Source organism: Stegodyphus dumicola, chromosome 5 (genome assembly GCF_044657685.1).
Source record: "Stegodyphus dumicola isolate Sdum_Otavi_A_Nest chromosome 5, ASM4465768v1".
Classification (NCBI taxonomy): domain Eukaryota; kingdom Metazoa; phylum Arthropoda; class Arachnida; order Araneae; family Eresidae; genus Stegodyphus; species Stegodyphus dumicola.
This window is the reverse complement of record NC_140772.1, coordinates 145,694,600-145,719,913: the sequence shown is the minus strand read 5'-3', so window position 1 is coordinate 145,719,913 and position 25,314 is coordinate 145,694,600. Positions and strand designations below refer to the sequence as shown.

General features: G+C 32.7%; 1 protein-coding gene across 4 annotated transcripts in view; it reads right to left on the bottom strand.

The window, feature by feature from the left end:
• The window catches only part of LOC146997278 (cullin-5-like), a 181,868-nt gene extending 173,667 nt beyond the window's left edge, over nt 1-8,201 (bottom strand). For 2 of the 4 annotated variants that reach the window (XM_085816262.1, XM_085816261.1), the window contains exon 1: nt 8,080-8,196. In XM_085816262.1, coding sequence (XP_085672388.1) covers nt 8,080-8,177 — 98 coding nt within the window. In that variant the 5' untranslated portion in view covers nt 8,178-8,196. Of the gene's footprint in view, nt 1-8,079 lie in introns of all 4 variants that reach the window. The other 2 variants (XM_085816266.1, XM_085816264.1) reach the window with 2 other exon arrangements.
• Nucleotides 8,202-25,314: the final 17,113 nt, after the last annotated feature.

The window sequence follows — 25,314 nt, the reverse complement described above, 5'->3', positions numbered from 1 at the left end:
AGAATAAAGAACTAAATATGAGTAACTGGGGTGTTTTTCATTCTAATTTTCAACAGACGGCGTTAAATTTCCGCAATAGAATCATTCTTCGCTTGGGTTGGTAGACCACAGAACTTTTAGTCCTATTCAATCCAGATTGGAAAGTGACAAAAAAAAAAAAAAAGTCCGTTGCTTGTTTTGCAGCGAACTTGTAACAGTTTCAATATTTGAGATTTTGCGGAGAAAGGGGAGAACCTCCCAATCTTCGCACTATATAATGTATTGGCCAAAAAAAATTAAATTATTTTGACTATTCGATTACTTTCCCTTTATTTAAGCCATTCCGAGTATTATTCCTAAAACGCTGTGTTAAAATACAACCATTTTTGGAAGTTTACTATACTTCAGCAGTTACTGCAACTGTTATTATAAACATTCATACATATACTCATAATATAAGCATAATGATCATAATAAACACAAATATGAACTGACCAAGCGGAACGAGAATGCAAATTATTAAGATCTGGATAGAAATTTAAACGTGTATAGTATTTGGGTGAGAGGAAAAGAATGCCGAATGTACCGAAATTTTCTACTGCTTTCGCAATTCTTTGACCAATATAACGACGGGCACCTGTCTGTACTCTTTGTGCGCACCAAAGGTTATGTTAATGCAGAGAAAGGGGGAAAAGCTATTTCCGGGAGTATGATTCACCACCTGACATTCAATATTAAGAAAAGTTGTTTATTTAGTTTCGGCTTTGGTAGGGGGAAAATAGCGCGTTCATTAAAAAAAAAGCACTAAAAGCAAAAAATAAGCACTAAAAACAAAAAAATAAGGGCTTTAAAGAAAAAGTAAGCACCTATAAGGGCCTTTATATTTTATTTTCAAATATAAGGACTTATAAGCACTTATAAGGACCGCTATGAACCCTGGTTACATGCAAAAAAGCAAGTCTTAATAAAAATCGATATGCCAAATGTAAAGTTAATATGTTGGTTTTTTCGTGCAATACATGAACATATACATAAAATTTAAAAAAATAAGTCAGAGCAGAATATAATTTATTACTAAAAAAACTTTTATGTAATCAGTTGCAATTAAGTTTCTATTTAAATGAGAATATCTATTCATTTCATTTATGCGATCATAATGGATTTTCAATCGTAGTTTTGGAAGTACTTTAAAATTATGCAATGAAGATATTAATCGTAAATTCACAATTTCTTTAGAAACTGCACTGTTAAAAACATAAATATTTTGGAATTTTATAATACTGAAAGATATTCAAAGACAGATCTCAATTTTCCCAAGAAATTGCCAAGAAAAAGGGTCATTATTACAAAGCTCAATATTACATGATTTTTCTACTTCCATTAAGCTTTACATATTGTTTTCTGTGCTAACTTGAATTAAATACAAATTTATTTTCGTGCATCGTGTTTAACCAGTTAATTTTGAATTTTCACTTTCGTATGCTTAATATATTGTTTTCTCTTCTAACGTGAATTTATGTTACTTATTCTTTAATTACTTTGATTATATTCTTTAAATATCATGTTTACGCGGCTTACTTCCATGTGTTTTAATATCTCATAACCAACGCCCATCAACCATAGGTGAACTTGGCGAGTAAAACAGCAACGGCGCCAACGGGTTCTCTGTGGATGAAAATTCAGAATTTCTAAATCAATCAAACACATTCATGAAAACAAGCAATTTCAAAAGTCATTATAATAACAGTAGTCAAGAAAGCATAAAGTTACCAGCAAGAAATCTCTAACAAAGTTAAAGATCATCCATATAATCCAATTGCTATATTAATCAAAATAAATAAGAAATTCAGTACAAAGTCTGAAATCCAGACGTCCATTATCCGAAATGATCTAAAATCCGGACCTCAAAACCACCAACAACATTTTTCTCCTAGGTTTTACGCATGCACATTTGATTCCACCCCCCTCCGAGCATAATAAAACATCTGGAGTGTGCCAATTCTTAATTTCACTTTGACACTAAATGAAATACATTGTTATTGAAGAAACAAACCTTTTAGCATAAATGTGTACGATCAGGATCAGTAACTTGGTTTCATTCCTGCGTATCCGCTTTATGGTACACATCTCAAACTGAAACATTCCACATAGATACATCATTGATCTGACGCCAACCTTGGGAATCATTATTTATTATACTTTCCTTTCATCACTGCATGTTTATCAAAACATGACAACTTCAGTAATGACTCATGTAGCGATGCCTAAACAATTTTTGGTACTTTTCCGTTTTGCCGGCGCAAGCGATAAAGTCGCCAATAATGGTACAATCGATGCCAAAAGGAATATTCTCGCTGGTAACCTTTTACGCCTCATTTTCAAAACAAGTCGCAGCTTTTTCTTATCAGATTGATTGGTTTTTTCAATACTGGCATATAATTACATAGAATTTTTATCAGATAGTTCAGTTTTATGTCTAAGGCCATTTTCAGTAGTTAAGTCAATTAGGATGCAATCACAGCTCTTACCCGAAGCCGAAAATATAGAAAAGGTAAAGTCAAGGGTTAAATTCATCAATTCTAATAAGGATACATTAGCGAAGTAAAGCACTGCAGTTTTACATAATTTTTAAGTAAGCTATTCGTACGAATTGAAATATTTCTTGCATTTAAACTTGTGTTCCAAATTAAGATTTAACTTGAAATTAATGTAGATAATTACTGAGAGCATTAGATTTTTGTAGAGTAGTTTACGTGAGATGAGATAGCTTGGGGTCACGTGATATAAACCAGCGAATTAGGATTTTGAACCATGAAAGCATAGTAAATTCTTAAATTAATGTCTTTTTACAAATTTATTGTCTTTATTTATCGGCTTTTTATAAAGTTTTAAGTGATATTAAAATGTTTATGCCTTCAAAAAATGAATTCTTAGAACTAAGATTTTTTTAATATTTTTTATGTGTATACTGTCTGTTGTCGCCAATAAAGTCTGCTTGGCGAGATTTGCGCCGGCGAAACGGAAAAGTACCCAATTTTTCTTGTTAGTAATTGAATAATAAAGGTGTATGGTAACCTTATATGTTGACATTACGCTTGGCGATGATTACAGATTTAAGTTAAATGTGCTAAAAAAATGTTTACGAGGAAACATTTACCAAACATTTCTTTCCATGTGATAAAAATAGATTTTGTTGATGATACTCATAGACTCAAAGATTAAATTTATGGCTATTTGAATTAAGAATAATTGATTTGTTATTCACATAAACCCAGAACCAGCACCAGGGCTCGTATGGCTGCAGAGACTCGGAGAATTTAGGACCCACAGAGACTGCATCAGGCGGTAAGATATCTAGCGCCGGCCTTCAATAAGGCTGAAATATATGTGGGAATTTATTTATTCAGAACTCTAATAAGCCTTAAGCACGTGAAAGAAATAGACATAAGTATGATAAATAACAAAACTAATATAATTCAGGCATAATTGTCTCAGTGCGTGATAGAAGCAAGATAAAATTTAACAGAACAACTTGTCGTTAGTCGCCAAGCTCATGATGCATAGCCAAATATGTACAGTGAAGGATAGCTAAATTTGATGATGATAGCCACTAATTTTAAAGGTTTTCGGATATAGCAAAACAAAGGCGAAATTTTCCAATTAACGGATTTTGTAAAGAAATGTGGACAAGCTGTAATAAATGAGGATGATATAAAAGAAGTTTTCATTGTGATGACAATCCTTCTCAATCATCAATCAATTAATGAATGGCGAAATCTGTAGTATAGTTCTAGATCCAGAAAATACGCTACTGATAGTGAAGAAAGTGACAGAGAAGTTACTGACAACGAGAAAATTTTGATTGACAAATTAATCGGAATTCTCGAAACAGCAGTTACAGGACTTCAACAATGTAACTAAGCAAAGGATTATGCCTGTCTACAGAATTAAAGAGAATGTATTAGCGCAACAAATGGAGCAACTTAAACAACTTGCATTGAGAGAAATGTTTAATAAGGCAAACAAATCAATATTAAGCTTCTTTTTTTTTTTTTTTTTTTTTTTTTTTTGTAAATTTTGATACCCTTTAGGTCATAAATACTTCATTATTTCACGAACTTTATCCATGTACACGTCGATCTATTTTCACTTAAAAAAAAAAATCCCCGAATTTCACAAAAATAGCATTGTGCACTCTTTTAACTTTATCCATGTACACGTCGACCTATTTTCACTTAAAAAAAATCCCAGAATTGCACAAACTTGCATTGCACACTCCCTTTACTTTGTCCATGTACACATTGATATATTTACACTTAAAAAGTCAAAGGAGCACCAAATTCTACAATATAGGGGAAAAAAATGCAAAATCTCAATAAAATACATTTTAAACCAAAAAATAAAATAACATAGAAAAGAAAAAACATGTTATATATTTAAGCACTACCAAAAGCAAATATTCACTTACCATGATTTTCGAGTTCGCTTCGTACACCCCGAGCCACGTAAAAATCAAAATATCAATCATACTCAAATGACTTTTTTCAAACCAGGTACTCTTTCTGATCGAACACTTCACATAGTGACCATCTGAACTTTTCTTCCTACAAACCCATTCAAATCCATCTAAACGATTTTTACGTTCGACTAGACGCATATCCTTCCTACATACAAAACACTTATAATGGCTACTAAGTAAACCTACATTTACACACCAGTCAATTAAAGCTCTTTTCCCCTTTTGCTCCAAATTGTACAGAAACTTCAAATTAATCTTACTACATTCGGCCATTCTACTGTCTAAAGAATCAAACCAACACACACCACAAAAACGCTTACAAAACATCCCATGATTCAAAATTTCCCAGAATCATGCACCTGATTATGTCACAATAGGGTTTCCATAACATTCAACTACTCAGGCTACCATAAATGAAACAACAACTTGGTGATAAATCAAACAACAACTTCACCATAATACAAGGGGTACCTTAAAGTCTACTCTACCCCAATTTTTTTACTTGCTATTTTCAAGTTGGCAATTTTGAGAAACGTGCGGAGCAGTGGGTGATTCTGCACTCTCCCAGTTTGTCGCAAGGGCTCTTATAGGATTTTACCCAAATTTTAATTAACATAATCTAATATTTTAAAGTTGCAATTGCATAACATTATGGGAAGAAACGTATTCATGGAAAGGTTGTTTCACATTACGGAAAGCTTCTATCAATCTACAACTTTTATTTATTTTTAATTAAAACAAATTTTAAGACTATTTAACAGGAAGAAAGAAATAAAATAGAATGGAAATATCCCCATTATAAATAATCAATAAAGATCCTGAATTATTAAAAAAAAGTGTGGAAATTTTTCTCTTCCTAAATATTTAACATTACTGGATAAATAGTAGCATTTAGGCTGATTAGCATATTTCAGCTAAATATCCACTGTATCCTTAATTCTTACTCATCTATTACAATATAAATATACCTAAGTTTGAAAAATAATATTAGGTACTTTTCCGTTTTGCCGGCACAAACGATAAAGTCGCCAATAATGGTACAACTGATGCCAAACGGAATATCTTCGCTGGCAAACTTTTACCCTTCATTTTCAAAACCAGTCGCAGCCATTTCTTATCAGATTGATTGTTTCTTTCAATACTGACATACAATTACATAGAATTTTTACAAGATAGTTAAATTTTTTGCCCTAAGACCATTCGCGGTAATTAATTACGATGCAATCACACCACTCACCTGAACGCAAAGATATAGAAAAGGAAAATCAAGGGTTAAATTCATCAAATCTAATGAGAATGCACTAGCGAAGTAAAGCACTGAGGTTTTACATAATTTCTGAGTAAGCTATTCGTACGAATTAAAATAATTCTTGCATTTGAACTTGTATTCCATAAGATTTAACTTGAAATTAATGTAGATAATTACTGAGAGAATTATATTTTTGTAGCGTAGTTTACATGAGATAAGATCACTTGGGGTCACGTGATATGAACCGGCGAATCAGGATGAAAGCAAAGTAAATTCTTAAATTAATGTCTTTTTACAAATTTATTGTCTTTATTTATTGGTTTTTTACAAAATTTTAAACCATACTAAAATGCTTATGCCTTCAAAATAAAAAATTCTTAAAACTAACATTGGTTAAATTTTTTATGTGTATACCGTATGTTGCTGCCAATAAAGTCTGCTTGGCGAGATTTGCGCCGGCGAAATGGAAAAGTACCCAATATTATAATTAAATTGTCTTGGACTAAATATCTCACAAGATTAGTAAAGTTCTGCTTCAAGTAAGAGAAAAGCAGTTATGTAATTAATTGATAATACTGTATTATATTCTACAAGACATCTTTGTGTGTTTTCCAAGAGGTTTCACCTTTCAAATTCTGCCCTGCTTCAGAAAATATGTTATAGTGTCAAAAGCTGTTAAATACATGATTTTAGAAATTTTCAGAAAGATCATTTCAAAAATTTGGTTAATCTTTGGAACATGGTAACAGGTAGTTTGGTGACATTTTGGTAAGGTGATAAAGGTTACTAGCTAGGATTTTAGCAATAATCTGAGAAGTACACAGTTCGAATCACAGATTATTTTGTCTCAGAGAAATGAGAGATCATGAGACATGTCATGTGACATTTTCCGGAAAATTCCAAACAGGATTTTAGCTAATAAGCACTTAGAAACAATTTCGCTGCTAAAGTGCAGAATCGCCCACTTATTTGTTTGGTGCTTTTTACAAGAGTAAGAAGAATTGGATTTTTGTAATTTTTTTTTTTTTTAATTTTTATTTTTTAAGTGAAAATAGGTCAATGTGTACATGGATAAAGTCATTTTTGTGTGCGCAATACCAAAGTCTGCACAATGCCATTTTTGTGCAATTCTGGGATTTTTTTTAAGTTATAATAGGTTGATGTGTACATAGATATCGTGTATATGCAATTCTTAAAAATGCAGCAAGCAGTGGGCGATTCTACACTTCCTCCCAATTTCGCACCTAATCTTCGTCATGATTAAGCACTTTTGTTCCATAAAAGTTCTAGCATAAGCGTAATTCGGCTAGCAGATTGTTGGAAAAAATTTTGAGTAAAAAAAAAAAATAAAATAAAACATGGCTTTACTTCGTGAAAACAAAATGGCATCCAAAAAAAAAAAAACTAGCAGGTTGCTGTAGCAGGGATGGTCGCCAAAGTTTCGCCAAGTTACCATAATCCGAAGATTCACCAAAAATTTTACTAAAAAATTCCCTTTTTCTACTTGCAAACTAATAACAAATTTAAGAGTTTCTAGTTTATTTACAGTGTGAGCTCCATCTAAGGTATTTTGTGCGTTATGGCATTTTGTCCCATTTTTAACGAGCATTTTAAGCTAAACATACAGTTCTGAAGAATAATGGTCAACTTAATATAACATGTGACATGACGAAAATATAGTCAGCCTATTTTTGAACTTATACTTAACATCTGGATTTATTGTAAAATGAAGACTAAGAAAACGCATAATTCAAGGAAACTAACATTTTATACTTTTAGTTTCGCACATTTAAATATTCTGGCACTTTTTTAGGAAACTACACATATTCGATTACATTTGGATATCAAACATTTTACTTTAATTGTATATTGAATTCCTACATACAAACAGATCACGAATATAAATATTTTCGCTCTAGCGTAGAACTGAGTGCCCCTTCGCTTCACGACAACTTTTTTAAATTTTGGCGATGAAACCTTACTTCTGGTTACCATGATAGTTTTAACTCTGTTTTAGCTTCCTGATTTTATTTAAATGAAAATAGATTGATGTGTACATGGGCAAATTTAAGGCAGTGCGCAATGCCTAGTTTGTGCAATTCTAGGATTTTTTTTTAAGTGAAAACAGATCAATGTGTTCATGGACACAGAGTCTGTACAATTCTTTGACTTCTTATTTTTGTTTTGTGTAGCGACCATCAAGAAATTGTACCTTCCTGGTGCCGATCTTGGCATCAAAAAAAGAATCGCCAAAAAACAAGGGGCACCCAATTGTAAACTTTTACCAATATTTTGTGTATTTGAAAAAATATATATATAAGTGAATACATACACAGCAAGCCTTTTGAAGCGTTCTTCTTCATCACCCGCATCAATATCCATTGAAGTCTCGGAACTTTTAAAAAGAAAAGCACACGGTAAATAACACATTTGTTCATTGGCGCAAACACAACCGGCGAATCAGCTTTACGTTTCAACGTTGCCAAATCGCTCAATTTTCGACAAAACTATGCTGCCAAAATTCATGTGCTTGCGTTTTTGGGAAAATTTCCCTGCTCTTTTTTCTTAAACGCACATATGTTAAAATAACTTTTCTATTAAAATTAATTTATAATAAAAAGATCTTGCCCCCCAGATGGTATAGTGTTTAGGAGCTACTCTAATTTTTCATTATTTAATTTCTTCAAATATAATGCAAGACTCTAACATTTGGTGGCAACAGTTTGAAAAGTAAAACGAACATTTATAATAGTGATTCAACGGGGAGATCAGAGATCATTATTCGTTAAGTAGTGTTCGACCCGAGGGCCTTTACCACTACATGTTTATCAATCCCCTAAGGACCTGTAAAAGTTCGTTAAATTCCATAAACTGGAAAAGTCGTATGCATTTGTAATAAAAGTGCAAAGTCTTCAGTTGCGAAGAAGTTGATCAGGGGTGACGCTGTAGCCTTGGCTACTAATGTTTAAAATTAATTTATGACTAGTAACAGCATGAATTATAAACAAATAGCTAAGTTATTGCATTTTATTTTCCAGCTATCGAAATGCGACGCTACGAGCAACGTTTTGAAACCAAAACCTAGCAATCATGAATCAGAACTAGAACTAGTTGCCATTCAGCATAAAGAAATTTAAATATAAATATGAATATTAACAAAATATTAAAGTTAATTTTATAAAATAATTAAACACATGAACAAATATATGAAATAAAAAATAATTATTTCTCATGCAATAACTGGGCCACTACACTACTCCCCCACCAGTAACTAAGTTACGTTACGAAGATGAAGAAATAGGTAGTAACTAGTATTGCAGTGTTAACCACTATCAAAATAATTTAGTCAGTCCTTGAATCTAACAGGTAAACGTATAGTTCTGCCTGTGCGAGAAGGTTTTTGATTCACATCCGAATTTGAGTCCGGTCTCTGCAAATTACTGTAGTCAGGTTGTATCAACTGAGAATTTTCCTCAGCTAAAATATATGCTGGTTTCAGGCGATCCAGGGATACATTAACATGTTTTCCTTTTGTGCTAATAGTAAAATATTTGTCCTTGCGATCAATAACAGGAAATGGTCCTTCATAAGGAGGTTCCAAAGGTTTTTTTTATCCGATCTATTCGCTGAAACACATGAGAACAAGTTTTTAAGTCTTTATGGACAAATATCTGTTCAGATGAATTTTTACGAATTAGTCTCGGTCCAACAACTTCCATCTGTTTCTGGAGTTTATTAGCAAAAGTCTCCGATGCTGTCTGGATACTTGGTTTGCTGAAAAACTCGCCAGGAAGTCTGAGACTCTGGCCATAAACTACTTGCGCAATAGAATGATTGGTATCTTCTTGAATAGTGCTGTTGAATAGTTTACAAACCCAAAAGTACTGTTGGTAACGTGTCCGTCCAAGATATGTTGTTGTGGGCTTTTAATGCTGTTTTCAATGTTCGATGAAGGCGCTCAACATTGCCATTACACGAGGGGTGGTAGGCAGTAGTGTGTTGTAAATTGATGCCACAGATTTTGGACAAAGCTCGTAATGTATCACTTTTAAATTGGGATCCACGATCACTAATGAGTTTACTTGGCGTTCCGAAACGCGCAATCCAGTTGCTATAAAAGGTTCTTGCGACGTTCTCAGCAGAAATATTTTCTAAAGGAATTGCTTCCATCCAATTCGAAAATCTATCTATGCAAGTAAGACAATAAATATTCCCTTTAGATGGTGGAAGTGGTCCTATGAGATCGATATGGATGACAGAAAATCTTCCTGGTGATACTTCAAAATCACCTAATTTTGTTTTGGTGTGCCGATTGATTTTAGCTTTTTGGCAATGAATGCAGGTTCTTGTCCACAACTGTACATCTTTTTTTATGTTAGGCCAAATGAATTTTGATGTCATTAATTTCATAGTCGATTTTATTCCTGGATGTGATAAACCATGAATTCTTTGAAAGACGTGTTTTCTGAAAGCCTGAGGAATATACGGCCGAACATGTTTAGTTGATGTATCACACCACAAATATTTCCCCGATGGTAGAGAACATTGCTTGAAATTCAAGGAAGTAGTGGTTTGCAAACTCTTCAGTTCTTCATCTTGAGTTTGTTCATCAGCTATTTTATCATAATCTATCGATGAAATTTCATTAACTCTAGATAACGTATCCGCCACAATATTATTCTCACCTTTTAAATATTTGATATCAGTCGAAACCTGGGAGATGTATTGAAGTTGGCGAGCATGTCTAGGTGTTGCTTTGTCAAGTTTTTGACGAAAGGCGAATATTAAGGGCTTGTGATCTGTATAAATTGTAAATACTCTTCCTTCTAGATAATGCTTAAAGTGTCTAACTGAAAGATATATGCTTAATAGTTCTCTATCATAGGTGCTATATTTTTGCTGAGTATCACTTAATTTTTTTTTTCATATTGTTGCAACACTGAGCCAATCGCCGTATCTGAAGCATCTGTAAATAACGCCAGAGGTAATTCAGAATTGGGAAAAGACAACAGTGCCGTGTTCACCAGGTCATTCTTGCACGTTTCAAACTGTTTTTCAGCTTCTTCAGTCCATTCGATTTTACGTTTGTCCCTCTTTTTAGCTCCCTTGAGATACGCATGTAACAATGCTTGATTCTTCGCTGCATCCTTTATATAACGACGATAAAAGTTAAGTATTCCAAGAAAGGTTCTAAGTTCATGAATTGTTTCTGGTCGTTTGTAGTTAGTAATAGCTTGAACTCTTTCTGGCAAAGGACGGGAACCCTTAGGTGTAATTAGGTAGCCTAGAAACTCGATTTGGGGAACAGCAAAGACAGATTTTGAAACATTAATTCTTAACCCAAATGTATGTAATCTTTCGAAAACTAATTTAAGGTGATTTTCGTGTTCTTCATGGGTACTGGATGCAATGAGTATATCGTCTAAATAGGGAAAAACGAATTCTAATCCTCTAAAGACTTCGTGAATAAATCTTTGGAACGTTGCAGGAGCATTTTTTAAACCGAAACTCATTACATTAAATTCGTATAAACCGAAAGGAGTGATGATAGCCGTTTTACATTTGTCTTCTTCTGCAATGGGAATTTGAAAATAAGCTTTGAATAAATCAATTTTAGAAAAAATATTTGTACCTCTTAAAATATGATGAAAATCTTCAATGCGAGGAATTGGGTATCGATCAGGTATCGTCTGCGCATTCAATCGTCGGTAGTCTCCGCAAGGACGATATGAACCATCCTTTTTCGTAACAAGGTGCAAGGGGCTTGACCACTGGGAGTTTGATGGACGAATTATTCCATTGTCAAGCATAAATTTAAATTCCTCTTTAGCTATAGCTAAGCGTTTTGGATCGAGCTGTCGTGCCTTTGAATAAACGGGTTGACCAACAGTCGAAATAAAATGTGTAACACCATGTTTAATTTGTGTAGGAAAAAGGTTAGGTTTAGAAATTTCGGGATATTTCGACAGTAAATCGAAAATTTTTATGGATTTATTTAATGTGGTTACTGAGTAATCACTGGAAATAGCAGCGACATCACACTGGACACAAAGCTGTGTTACGCCATCAATTAATTTTTTCTTATTTATATCGACAAGCAATTTATATTTGTGAAGAAAGTCAGCTCCTAAAATACCTTTTGTGACATCAGCAATTATGAATGGAAACTGAAAATCACGACGTAATCCCAAATCAAGAGTTAGCGTTTTTATGCCATAAGTGGAAATATCTGTGCCATTAGCTGCATACAGTTTATATTCAGTTTTACATTTATTCTGTGAAGTAGCAGGAATTATGCTTACGTCAGCTCCGCTATCAATAAGAAAGTGCAAATTTGATCTTCGGTCACGAACGAATAAACGAAATTTGCGACAATCCTTCATATTTTCTGCAGCAGCGTTTGCCGCTGAACCTACTGCAGATTCGAGTTTTCCTGGTTTTTGAAATCGTTTTTTACCCAAGCACACGGAGGCTTGCATTTCTCTAGAATGAATTTTGCTCCAAAACGAAAGTGATAAAAACAAAATTTGCCAGTAGGGTCATATCGTTTACGAGGTTGGCTTCGAGATCGTGAACGTGAATTACGTAAATCCGAGTCCCTTCGTCTTGAGCGAATGGTTACTTGATCAATTTTTTGTTCAAGAAAAGGTAATTCTTTGCAACAAATCATTTGCGGGAACAGAAGGAGCATTAGTACTAAATACTTCTGGTTTCCGATTCATATCACTAATTTTATCTGCCATAGACGCTAACTTGGTTACATCTTCATCACTAACTAATAATATATTTTTATGGAGTCAGGTAGCTTCTCCAGCCATAATGTTTTGATTAGATTTTCAGACACATCTGTAGTAGCAACTGATCTCAACTTCTGCAAACGTTGGCTTGGTTTCATGTCTCCAAGTTCGATACCAGTAATCAAACGTTTAATCCGTACATTTTCACTTTCTTTGAATAAATGTAATAACCTAATTTTAGCATCCGAATATTTTGTGGCACTATCGTTCGTTACAATGTCCCAAATATTTTCGACGAACTTAGGTTCAAGCTGTGAAACTAAATAATTAAATTTCGTTTCTTCTGAAACGATATTTCTAAGTTTGAACTGAGCTTCAACTTGAAAAAACCATATTTCCGGTTTATCAATCCAAAAAGGAGGTATTTTCACACTCACCTTATGAAGCTCCGGTGACTGTATCGTATCTTTCATAGCAGTTTCAGAAGAGTCATTTGTTGACATTTCGAAAATTAATCAGGGTCACCACGATGTAGCCTTGGCTACTAATGTTTAAAATTAATTTATGACTAGTAACAGCATGAATTATAAACAAATAGCTAAGTTATTGCATTTTATTTTCCAGCTATCGAAATGCGACGCTACGAGCAACGTTTTGAAACCAAAACCTAGCAATCATGAATCAGAACTAGAACTAGTTGCCATTCAGCATAAAGAAATTTAAATATAAATATGAATATTAACAAAATATTAAAGTTAATTTTATAAAATAATTAAACACATGAACAAATATATGAAATAAAAAATAATTATTTCTCATGCAATAACTGGGTCACTACAACGCCATATATCGGCCACAGATGAAGTTTTCGTTGGATAAGCTATAATAGCAACTAATAATTTTGGCATATCTTTTACACATTATCGTAGATTTGACACAGTATCGTACAGTAAAAATGGAAAATAATATATACAAGTCCCAGAACTTTTTTTTCTTTCGTCTGAGGCGAAAGTACCTATATCTTAATACTCATAGGGAAGGAGACGCGTATTTCCAAACCCTACCCCACTTTTCAAATTTTTGACGTCACGGAAATATCGACTAGTTTGGCAAGACGCCTACCCCACTTTTGACTACTACGGTGCGCTTTCGAAAGAATTGTGCTCCTGAATAGTGTGTTTAGGTGCTAATTGTGAGATTTTCGCAATTTAAATTATTATGAGTGGAAATTTACGCAAAATCTTTAGTGAATGGTTATTGTTTAACGCCGTAGTGTATTTGAGGAAAGAGGAGAACAATTCACTGCTGATGTATACATTAACAGTATGAAAAGTCTGGAAGGTGATACTCGGCAATAAATGTGCTGCATTTCATCGCAAAATTCAGCGACGCCAGTAAAATAAACGAAAGTGTTTGAAAAACTTATCCACATCTGAAGCCACTATACAAAAATTATATGTGTGCCAATACAGCAATTTAAATAAAAAAAAAATTGCAGAAAACTTCAGATCAAGGAATAAGAATTGCAGTGCCTCTATGTGCTTAAAAACTACGAAGCATTCTGCAGACTTTCGTGCCAAAATCAAGTTTGACAAATAGATTAATACATTTTATTGTTTCTTTTAGTGTATATATTTCAAAATTATTAAAATAACTTGAACAGTTTATTGCTGTTCAAGTTGCTTAAAACAGCAATAAAGTTCATTTATAAAGATACACAAGGAACTTCATAATTCATTGCTTTGATGAACAACTGAAATTTACTAAATTACCTAACTTTATAACATTAAATATCTTTGTAACTGTGTTATTATGCTCTGTTTTATAAAAGTTTAACTGGTTCTAAAAGCTAACTACTAACTAAAAGCTTAGTTACTTACTATTCATTTGTTATACATTAAAATATTTTCTGATTTATTTACTAAATGTATTAAGAATTTCCATACATGCTTGTGCAGTGTGAATGCATGTTTGTGTAATGAACTTTGATTTTCATGAACGAAAAAGAAATACAATCTCCGAATAAGTACTTTTTGTTTTCCAGTTCCTGTGTTTAGCTGTAAAAGTAAATTCACTTCAAGTATGTGTCTGTGTAATTTTGACGATGTAAATGCTGAAATGTATGTATAGTAAAAACTCGACAAAAAAAATATCCGGAAAGCTCTTGAAATTTTGGATAGCCGAGCATATAAAAAATGAAATATTGTAATAAGTGAATGTAAGAATAAACTTAGTCTAAAATCATAAAAACAGTTCATCTTATTTGTATCAACTTGACTATCAAAAGCCAATATTTAATATTATGCACAATTTTGAAAAAAATGTATGCTGCTGATCTTTGGAATATGATAACGGGTGATTTTTACAATGGTTGTTATGTGGATTAAGACTGCAAGTTGAGACTTTAAATATGAACAATAGTAATCTGAAAATTTGAAGTAGTAATTTCATATCCAACAATCTCTGCCAAATAACTTCTATGTTTTAAGTAATTAAAAAATATATTTTAACCACTTATTATTAATTTTATAAAGTATATTCTATAATTTAAATTTTATTTACTTTCATCTATTTTTAATGTTTGCCATTATAAATTTCATACTATGTACTTTTTTAAGATTTCATAGTTGCTAATTAAACTTCCTTTACAATTTATTTAGTTATTCTATACTTACAGTTATATTTTATGTAAGAAAGGGATTTATGTGCAAGAGATATACAGTGAAAGTCATTTAACACAAAACTGAGGGGACTGAAATATTTTTTCGTGTTAAAGAATATTGAAAAGAAAAAAAAGCATATATTCAACAAAATTAAGCTTAGCTAAATTAAGCTAATCCGATCCCTAAAGATCCTTCACCTTCGGACTTATCCAAAATAAAAACTGCGATCAAATCTTCGCAAATCATTTCAAGCAACTTAAAACATTCGCTTATCCCATCTGTTGCGAATTGTGCCAGATTATATGTTCTTCCCAAAATTCATAAAAGTGGTATTCCTTTCCGCCCTATTGTATCAAATTTAGGTACTGCCTCGTATCCATTAGCTAAATATTTAGTTTCTAGATTTTCCACTCTATTAGACAATAACATTTACACCATAAAAAATTCAATAGAGTTTGTAAAAAAGGTTAAAAACATTTCTCCTCGTAATTTACTCATGGTTTCTTTTGATGTAAAATCATTATTCACCAATGTCCCAGTGGAGGGTGCATTAAGATGTCTAGAAACCAGACTTCGCGAATTTCATTTCTCTTGCATCGAAATTGATGAGCTAATTTCTCTCACTCAACTCTGTTTGAAACAAACACATTTTGTTTTCCAAAATAAATATTACAAGCAAACTGAGGGATTAGCCATGGGAAGCCCCCTCAGTCCCATCCTGGCTGATATCTACATGCATTATTATGAATCAAAATTGTTTGAAACTTTAAACTTCCCGGCATGGTTCCGCTACGTAGACGATACTTTTACCCTGTTTGAAGGTAATAAAGATGATTTAAATAGAGTTCTTTCAACAATGAATTCTATTGATCCTGCTATTCAGTTCACTTTTGAACTTGAGACTTGCAATTCTCTTCCGTTTCTCGACATTCTGGTCACACGCAACACATCCAACTTCAGTACTACAGTTTACCGTAAACCTTCATCGGTTTGCCTTCCACCACACTTTAAATCATGTCATCCGACTAAACAAAAGTTAGCTTCATTTTATTCCTATGTTTTCCGTGCTCTTCAAGTTTGCTCCTCCAAACTAGCCCTTGATGAAGAACTAAATTATTTAAAAGCAATAGCTATTGACAGGGGCTTTTCACCTAACATTATTAATCAAGCAGTTAAAAAATTCTCATCTCAACACACTAAAAGCCACACTCTTATTTTAGGAGATTATAAAAATTCTGTTGTTATTCCCTTCTTTCCATCAATTAGCTATAAAGTTGCACATATTTTGCAGAAATTTAACTTTCGGGTTGTTTACTCTCCCATCAATAAAATTCCAACTTCTAAACTCAAGGACCCCATTCCGGATATGAATTCCTGGGGTATTTACTGCATAGCAGCTTTCCCTTGACCAAGAGTTCGCATTGCATACGTAAATCTTCTGTTTAGCTCTGATATATTTTTTCGGACACCCATCATATTAGAGTTTCTGAAAGTTCTTTTACATGAACACTTTGAGCATAGTAACTCAAATTTTGAGCTTAAACCATGATGAAATAGTTCACTTAAATGAACATTACATATTTTACAACATAAATTATTTTCAATACATTGAAATAGGATATCCAAATCAAATAGTCTATAACCACTAAAATTAGGCTCTAAAGTTATCTTTATCTCTTGGTGGCAAAACAGTGTCACTATTTAATTTTTTAAACGAAGAACTGACACCACACTTCTTATTCATTGTATCATTATGCTGATTTCCCTGGAACTTTCTTTTCTTTGGTCGATGAATATAAGATCTTTTATTTTTTACATCTTCCTCACAATTTTCCATAATTATCAGGTGATAAAAATACTAAACAAAAACTGCAATGTTATAATAAAAACACCTTCAAAAAAGTCAAAAGAAATTTAGAAATCGCAAAAGAGCTTGTAAACAATCACGTTTCACGCTAATCCAAAGCTGGAGTAAGATTTCAACACATGCCTATGTTAGATTCCTACGTTAGAATAGTGCTATGTATAAATCTAATATATTCCTAAGTCGCGCTTTCGAGACATGAAAAACGCAGTTTGAGTTTTGTCAATCGGCCCAGTAGAACGGGAGATATAGCACAGTCCTCCTTTTTTTTTTTTTTTTTTTTTAGCTTGATAACACGTCAGCACTGTTTTTCCACCATCTCAAAATAAATTATGAAGATTTGTGCTTATGCAACTAGTTGAATTTCAACAGAAATACACGTTCATATGAAAACGTTGAAGCTCTTTTAAAGGGCCGGTTTTATACCTTTATGCAAATGTAATTCTACCGCATATAGCAGTACTTCCCTGTTCGCTGAATTACTTTCACACTGAGTCTTCCGATGAGAATTTTCCTAATTAAATACCAAAGGATGAATGATTATAAATTTCAAAGCACCTACTATCTTAACGATCGTTTCACTCAAAATCAAATATTCGAAAAGTGAGCAGAAAGGCAAAATAGACAATAGCTAAACATGAGAACATTGAATGTGAATAGCACTTTATTGTTGGTCTGCTGCCTTTTAATAGCTAAGATAGTACTTGCCAGAAACCGAAGATTATCCAACTGTGGGCATTGTGGTAAGAAGTCCTTTACTGAGTTCTCCAGCCGAGTAAACGTAAATGCGATTAACCTCTCGAAGCCGGCTGGTACAGCAGTTGTACAAGGAGAATGACTTTCTCAGACGCCGGCATCGGTACAACTGTCGTACCATCCATGCCCTCCCCATTTTAGAGAATCGCCTATCTGTAGATCTTTGGGTGGTCCATTGTCGCTGCTCAGAGTAGCCGCTGGCTACGCATTATTTCCCTCTTCTTATCAGTTTAGCTACATTTTGGCAAAAACCGCAGGTTTCGTCTCGCGCCAATATACTTGAAAATTAAATAGAGGCCATCTCTTTCTCAATCTGTCTCATAATTTTAATGCTATTTTTTTTAGTACTGACTTTTGCTATGATTAAAACGTCAGCGATTTTGCACGCTCTTTAAGCTTACCATATTTAATGTTCTTTAATCATAACAAATAAGAATAGATTAATATTTTAGATTTAATGCCCTTCTAGAAAATAGGTAAAACCGTTTTTATCGTTTACTCGTTTACTTCCTTTTCATACTTATGAATAATAAGATTTTATTTTGACATTGTTTTGTGGAGTGCATAAAACCCTTAAGAACTGTCAACTCTTTCAAAGTGCTTCTATTATGCAGGCAATTTTGTCTGATTTATCAGGAGATAAATAAGAGACAATTGTATGCATAATAGTTTTTCTGATTTTCATTCATTCAGTGATTGCTTTCAATGATTTTCATTGATTGTAAATTAAATAAAATCAATTTATCTTTACACCCTCTTTTAGGATGAGATCTGCCAAAAAATATTTAAATATCAGTAAAGCTCACGTTACTTCTAAACTGAATCAAAACATCAGTTAAATGTTATAAAATTTTGGCCAGTTTTATTTGCTGAAATTCTTATACTCTTCAAGAGATAGAGAGAATTCAGACAAGTTGATAAAAAAATATTTTAAAAAAGTTGTTATTTTGTCTGTAATAAGGTGTATGTCAACTTACTACTAAATGTATGAAAATTAGGATTGGATTACGGAAAAGCACGCGAACGCTATCTGCTTAAGGGAATGGATGCTTTCGTGTAAACCTTTTTAAGAGAAAATTGCTCGCATTTACATTCCTGGTGGAAAACTCCACATGTAATCAACCCGTTCTTCGGTATTGATTGGATTAATTTGTTCGCTTACTGAATTACATCAAAGCACCCAACGATTACCTGTATAAGGGGAGTTATGTCTTCGCGGAGGACTTTCTAAGAGAAGCTGGCTTGCATTTACGTTACACAAAAACCATGACTCCAACTATTTATCCGGGATTCAAATCCAAGCGAGCTATAAGTGTTCAGCCACCTTTACCGCTTTACTGAAGAGCAGGTAAAAATATTGATAAAGGAAAAGTATTGAATTAACCGGTTTAATTTACTAACCTATATTTCTCAATCGACAGTACATAAATTACGCATATGAGGGGGATTATTTGTGAATAAATAAACTGTATTGCACTTTTATCCACTATGTCATATTACAATGGAATTATTGCATTTCAAAGTTATTTCTCATGAATTAATTTTGCTCTTCATGATTTTTGATATTTTCAAAGAGAAAATTCCACACTTTAAATAAAAATATACACGAGAAGATACTTTATGCACAATTTGGCGTAAACGGTTTTCTTAATTTTGCTTTGAAAATATTGCAGGGTAATCGTTTTCATTACTGGAAGAAATATAAAAAACAAATTTACTACATGGTATCAACACCCAATATTTCCTTATTCTTTTGAAAACGTGAAAGATTACTCTTTCTAAAATAAATTGGAAAATATATTATGTGCAAATAGAATATTCGTTGAAAATGAAATAGACTTCAACTTTTGGATATAACGATAGTTTTAGACGAAATTTCTACCTATGGAAAGAAATTGACGTATAATTAATTCTTCATGAACATTTAAAACTGTTCTCAAAATTCTTTTGATGATTGCATGTATAAGTCACGAATTTTTTTCTCGGCTAACATAAACAAAAGCCAATTTTACAAAGAAAAATTCTCGTTAAAGATATACCTTCTTTGCCTGATAGTCCAATGTAATATTTGTTAAAATTAATTATTAAACGCAACCAATGTATCTCGGATTTTGATTTTTATATTATAATAACAAAATTATCGAAAAAAGCAGATTTAAATCTCTGTTATTGTTATGTAAAGCTTTATTATTGCTGTAAGTTCATCTCAAAATCTATTTGTATTGAATCTCATTCTAATCATCTAATGGTAATAAATATTATTATTATTATTTCATTAAATTAGTCATTACCATTATTTTATTAATGAAAATATGTTATTAAAAATCGCATTCCGGCCTGCAGACTTACAGATCTAGTCTGTATTTACTATATTTTGTTAAATTTTGTTCTCGCTTGCTAATTTCTAATACGAAAATACGCGAATATAAATGAAGAGTGAAAACAAAGTTAAAAAATTCACAAATTATTTACGAGATTGATTAGAAATAGTGAATGAAATATAAACATTGCATACATTTTGTTCTAAATAAAGTGTGCACTGGATATGCATCCAGTACTGCACATTTATTTATGCACTATTTATTTAGAATTTTGCTTTCACTTAAATATGAAAGCAAAATAATCATCGAAAAAATTGCAAATCTAGCAACTCCTCTACTATGGGACGTAGGCGTCCGACAAACATGTAAATTTTACTTCATCCATGGAGGGGAACTGACGACTTTTCTCATTAGGAAAATGTCAAAGAGGGGGCAAAACTGTTTCGGATTGCGCTGGTCTGAAAGCTATAATATGAGAATTTCGGCCCGGTTTTAGAAGGTTAAGAGGGTAATGCTTGAGAACCTATTGTAATAATTTTGTGGAAACATTTATTTGGAAGAACGTTTATAAAAGTATAAAGAAACATTACAATGAGAGAGAAAATATAAATTATTATCAGGTTTTAGTCAAATTATCTGTATATGAAACGTCGAAATGGTAATATGAGGAGTATTTTATTCATTTGTGTAAGCATTTTATTTACTTGCATACCAACGAGTTCTGACGAAAAGTCTGCATAGATTTATTACCTAATTATTGGCACTTTTTGCAGACGCAAATGAGATCTAATCAGAAAATAATCAAGAATCTGAATCAGTCAATCATCAACACGCACATTCTAAATCAGATTTCTGAATTACTTTCTTGAAGCGTTTACGGTCCAAATAAAACTGAAGAAACATTTTAAACACAAAACAAAGCAGCAGAAGTGTGATAAGTATATATTACTATAAAGCCAACACTCTGTCAGTTAAAGACAAAGTAGTTTGATTAAATAAACAAGGTGAACAAAGACACAGTTGTAGCCGTTTGTAATTTTAAAGTACATAAAGCGCAGGAGTATATGAGAAAACTAGTGAGTAGCACATTGGTTACAATTTTTATTATAAACATGCTGAAACTGTGAATATAATTTCAAGCATCGGTGGCATCATCGAATGGAGACATGCTTCAGTGTCAGATGTATTTCATTAAAAGATATGAAATATTTTTAAACGTTTAAGAACACAGTTTCTGAAGTACTTGACAGCTCACCCTGTATAAGCTTCATTCCTTTGTTTAAAAGTCGGTAAAGCGTTATCACAGATTTTCTTAAAAATTATCGGTGATCAATACTGGTATTGATCAATCATAACGACAATAACATACATTGTTATGGAAAGAGAGAAAGTACTTGTGAGGCTTTCTGAAAGACCGAGTCTCAGTTTTAATATTTGAATATTAATCTCTACAAGTCTGAATTAACTGACACTACTGAAATAGTTACGAAAAATTGATTCCCACTGTTAAAAAATTGATCTGCATTTTTTTTTCGTAAATTTTATTTTTTTAAACAACATGTCTGTAATCAATGTGCGCAACCGCTTTGATGCTGGAAAAACACTAAAATTTGAATCATCGTTGTACAAGCTAAAAAAAAAAAAAAAAAAAAAAAAAAAAAAAAAAAAAAAAAAATATTTAATTGTGAGAATAAAATATTCTAACGACTATAATGATAAATCATGAATAAAATCAAATCTGTAGCTGCAAGCCTATTTTTAGCGTTATGGTGGTTAGGGAAACCTGAGTGCGATACCGTAGGGCTCAGGTTCGAATCCCGGAGAAGGCATGGATGTAAAATTGTCTGTCCCTTCATAGGAGGCAATGATGTCCCGCCTACTAGGCGCCTCCATGATAAAGAGACTACCGATCTGGCCTTAGGGCAGGACGATGCCGACATAGGCAAGTGCCAACCATAAGAAAAAAAAAATTGATTGTAATCTTATTCAAAAATTCCTAAGTATAAGACGCAAATTTTTAGACACCTTTCTCATGTTCTTTTTTAATGGTAATCAAACTAATATGAAAGTGGACTGAAAAGTCATTTTTAAATGAACCCCATAATCTTATACGTCTCTGTACATTTGCATTAATCCATAATGGGCCAGGTATTATTTTGTCGAAGGACAAGAGTCTAAATGGAACGATTATTTCGCTTGCTTGCGAGTGAATTCTAGGAGGTCCGACGAAGACATCGCGGACGAAAACGTAGCGGAGAAAACAACGTAAGAGGGAAACTTCGTTGTAGAAAACATGTGGGAGAAAAGAAGGCAGGAAAACATATCGTAAGTCTAAAACATCATCGAAGAAAACAATCGTGGTACAAAACATCGACGAAGAACAGAAAGAGGTTCCAAAACTTCGCAGTTTAAAAATATCGTCGTGGAAAATATATTCCTATAAAAGAGAGTAAATAAAATAATCGCATGACGATTATTCTGCAGATATATCTTTTCTACATTTAAAAGGTGCTGGTGCGTATTCGAGTAATGAATTATAGGTGCGAGTAAGAATGAGGAATATTTTTACCTCTATATTTCATATATTTCCTTTCATTAATAATTTTTTGCTAAAAATCCAAGAAGGAACTCTTGCATTGAAAAGTTGAAAGGAAGTAGAAAATTAATGATACGTATGGGAGTACTACGCAGTATTTAATTTTTATTTTAAGAGAATTTTAAATTTATTTACTTAACTATTAAACGTTATTATTTAATTAAGTCATTTCATAAAGTTGTATTGGCAGTTCTTCATGAACAATATATTTTTAAAAAAATTAAAAAAGGGAAAAGGAGCATTTATTTTAGATTAAATGTATTTAAAAGTTTTATGCATGTCTGAAATTTCTAATATTATGTTCTTTGAATAAAATTAAGACTTTTGTTCTTTTTCCTTCAGCTTCTTCAAAGTAATCCTTTTATATAAGTATCCTTTGCATGTTGCGATTCGTTAGTTGTGATGACACAAGTCAGGATGAACTACGTAATATTTCAGTACCGTATTTATATTTATTGGATTATTGGAAGAGCACGTTAGGGCTCTTTTCCTAAGGGGAGGGAAGCGTTTGGGGAGGACTTTCTCAGGAAAAGTTTCGTACGCACATTACACATTAGAAAAACCACAAAATTCTCAAGCAGCGTGTTTTTGTGCTGGGTCTAGCTACCAGCGTTCAACGACTTTACCTCTGGACCCCTAAAGCCAGATAGAGTTATTAACGGAATAGATTATTAACGGAAATGCATTCATTTTCACACTATTTTTTTGAGAAAGATCAAATTTAAATTTAGATCTAGAAAATGTAAACGCAGAATTTTACAAAAAGAAAATATAGGTACAATAAATCCTCTTGTCGATTACCATCCTAAGATGACCGATGTTTCTGAGAAAATAAGTAAATATAGGTTTTTCACAATGTCTCTCTAAGATGACCGCATCAACGGAAGACTAAAGAGATATGGAATCGTCAACGATCGCTTTGAAACGAATATTTTATATTTAACTTTACATTTATATATTTTTATAAATGATTCTAAAATATGGTTAAGCTTTTGTGTCTCAGTGTGCCACTACATGGAACACCCAAATTGAATCGCTTCGAAAGCCTCTAAATTCAACCGTAAATAGATAAAAATGCTTTTATAATATACTTTGAACTTTTCTTTTTAAACCGTAGATAGCAGCATATCACAAGGAGACACATAACGTTAATTTATTATGTGTTATTAAAATCCATTTTTTCAAGTAATTTTCTCTATTTTTTTAATGATATAAAAATTTTATTTGGAGAAAAATAGGCATAATTTTGCTGGCTGTACTCCAAATTATTTTTTTAATCTTTCATACAAAAATCATACGCAGAATCATTGAATAAAACCAGGTGTTCCATTAGCGGGAACACTGCGCCTTTAGCAATCTCATGCTGTTACTAATCAGAACATGTGTGCTCTTAGGAGAGAACATCCGTTGTTTTCGTTTTCTGTTGATTTTTTTTGGGGAGGGAATGAATTCAAACAAAGCAGCATTGAGGGGCGAGGTGGTTTTTGTGTTATGAAAGCATTAATATTGGCATCTCGAAATTTTTGGGGGTAGTTTTTAGGCGGGAATTTCATTAGTAGCTTGACTCATCTTTACTTAGACCTACGCGAAATTTTTGCTGCCTTTTTAGTCTCATTCCCGTTTATTTTCAATAATTGTGTAGATATTTTTCGTGTATCTATATATTATAAGCTTATTTTTCTTTTTTGTTAATATTAATCGTAGTTAATTATTTTAATCTTAGTTGGTTTGTGCTTCCATCAAAAAGGTGTGACTTGCTTTGAACAATTTCACGAAGATAAGAAATAGGAAAATTTATAAACATTTTTGTATATAGGACTTGTGTATGTAGATATGTATCTCATTTATCCGTATATATTCAAGAATATTGTGTATATCCAGGAAACCATGTATACAGCCATAATACAGAGTTTTTTCATTCTTATGCAAACGCTTCTACTCATTTTCGTGCTTCACTGCAATGCTCGCTTAGTCGCACTTTTCAAAGCTCTGGCGGCGCAGTGTTCCACCTCATGGAACACCCACTGAATTAAAACGGTAAGTGCAATTTTTACAAAATTTTACCTGTATACTTATTTAGGACTAAATAGACTGAATACAACGTTTCTTGCTGAAATTCCGACTTTAACGTACAGTGCGCCGCAAAGGATTAAATATTTTAGTTCTATGTTACGCAAATTGTATTTCTCTCTTTGTACCGGGGAGAGGCGCAGACACAAATTTGTTAGGATCGTAAAGCTCGGGTTTAGAGCTTTTAATTTGCTGTGAGTTTCAACTAAGCAGAGGTTCTCCCGAGTTTACTTGGTGAGCCGCTACTGAAGTCAGAGGTGTCAAAGTGTTCTTCGCCGTTCCTCAGCCAACTTAATGTTTGAAAGCCAATAAAGTAGTTTCGGTCAACATTATGACTCTGAGGTTTCTTGGGTTCTAAACTGAGGGAACATCAAGTGAATTTACAGTCCACTACTTTTGAACGACGGGACATACAGTTTTCACACACAATTTATTCGAAAATGTTTTAGTTATTGCTTGAACTTTTAGAACGAAGTTCTCAGCGAACCACTTTTTTTTACGACCACTTCTTAAAAGTATAGCTGTGGAATTCTGGTACTAATTCTCATCTATTTAAGATT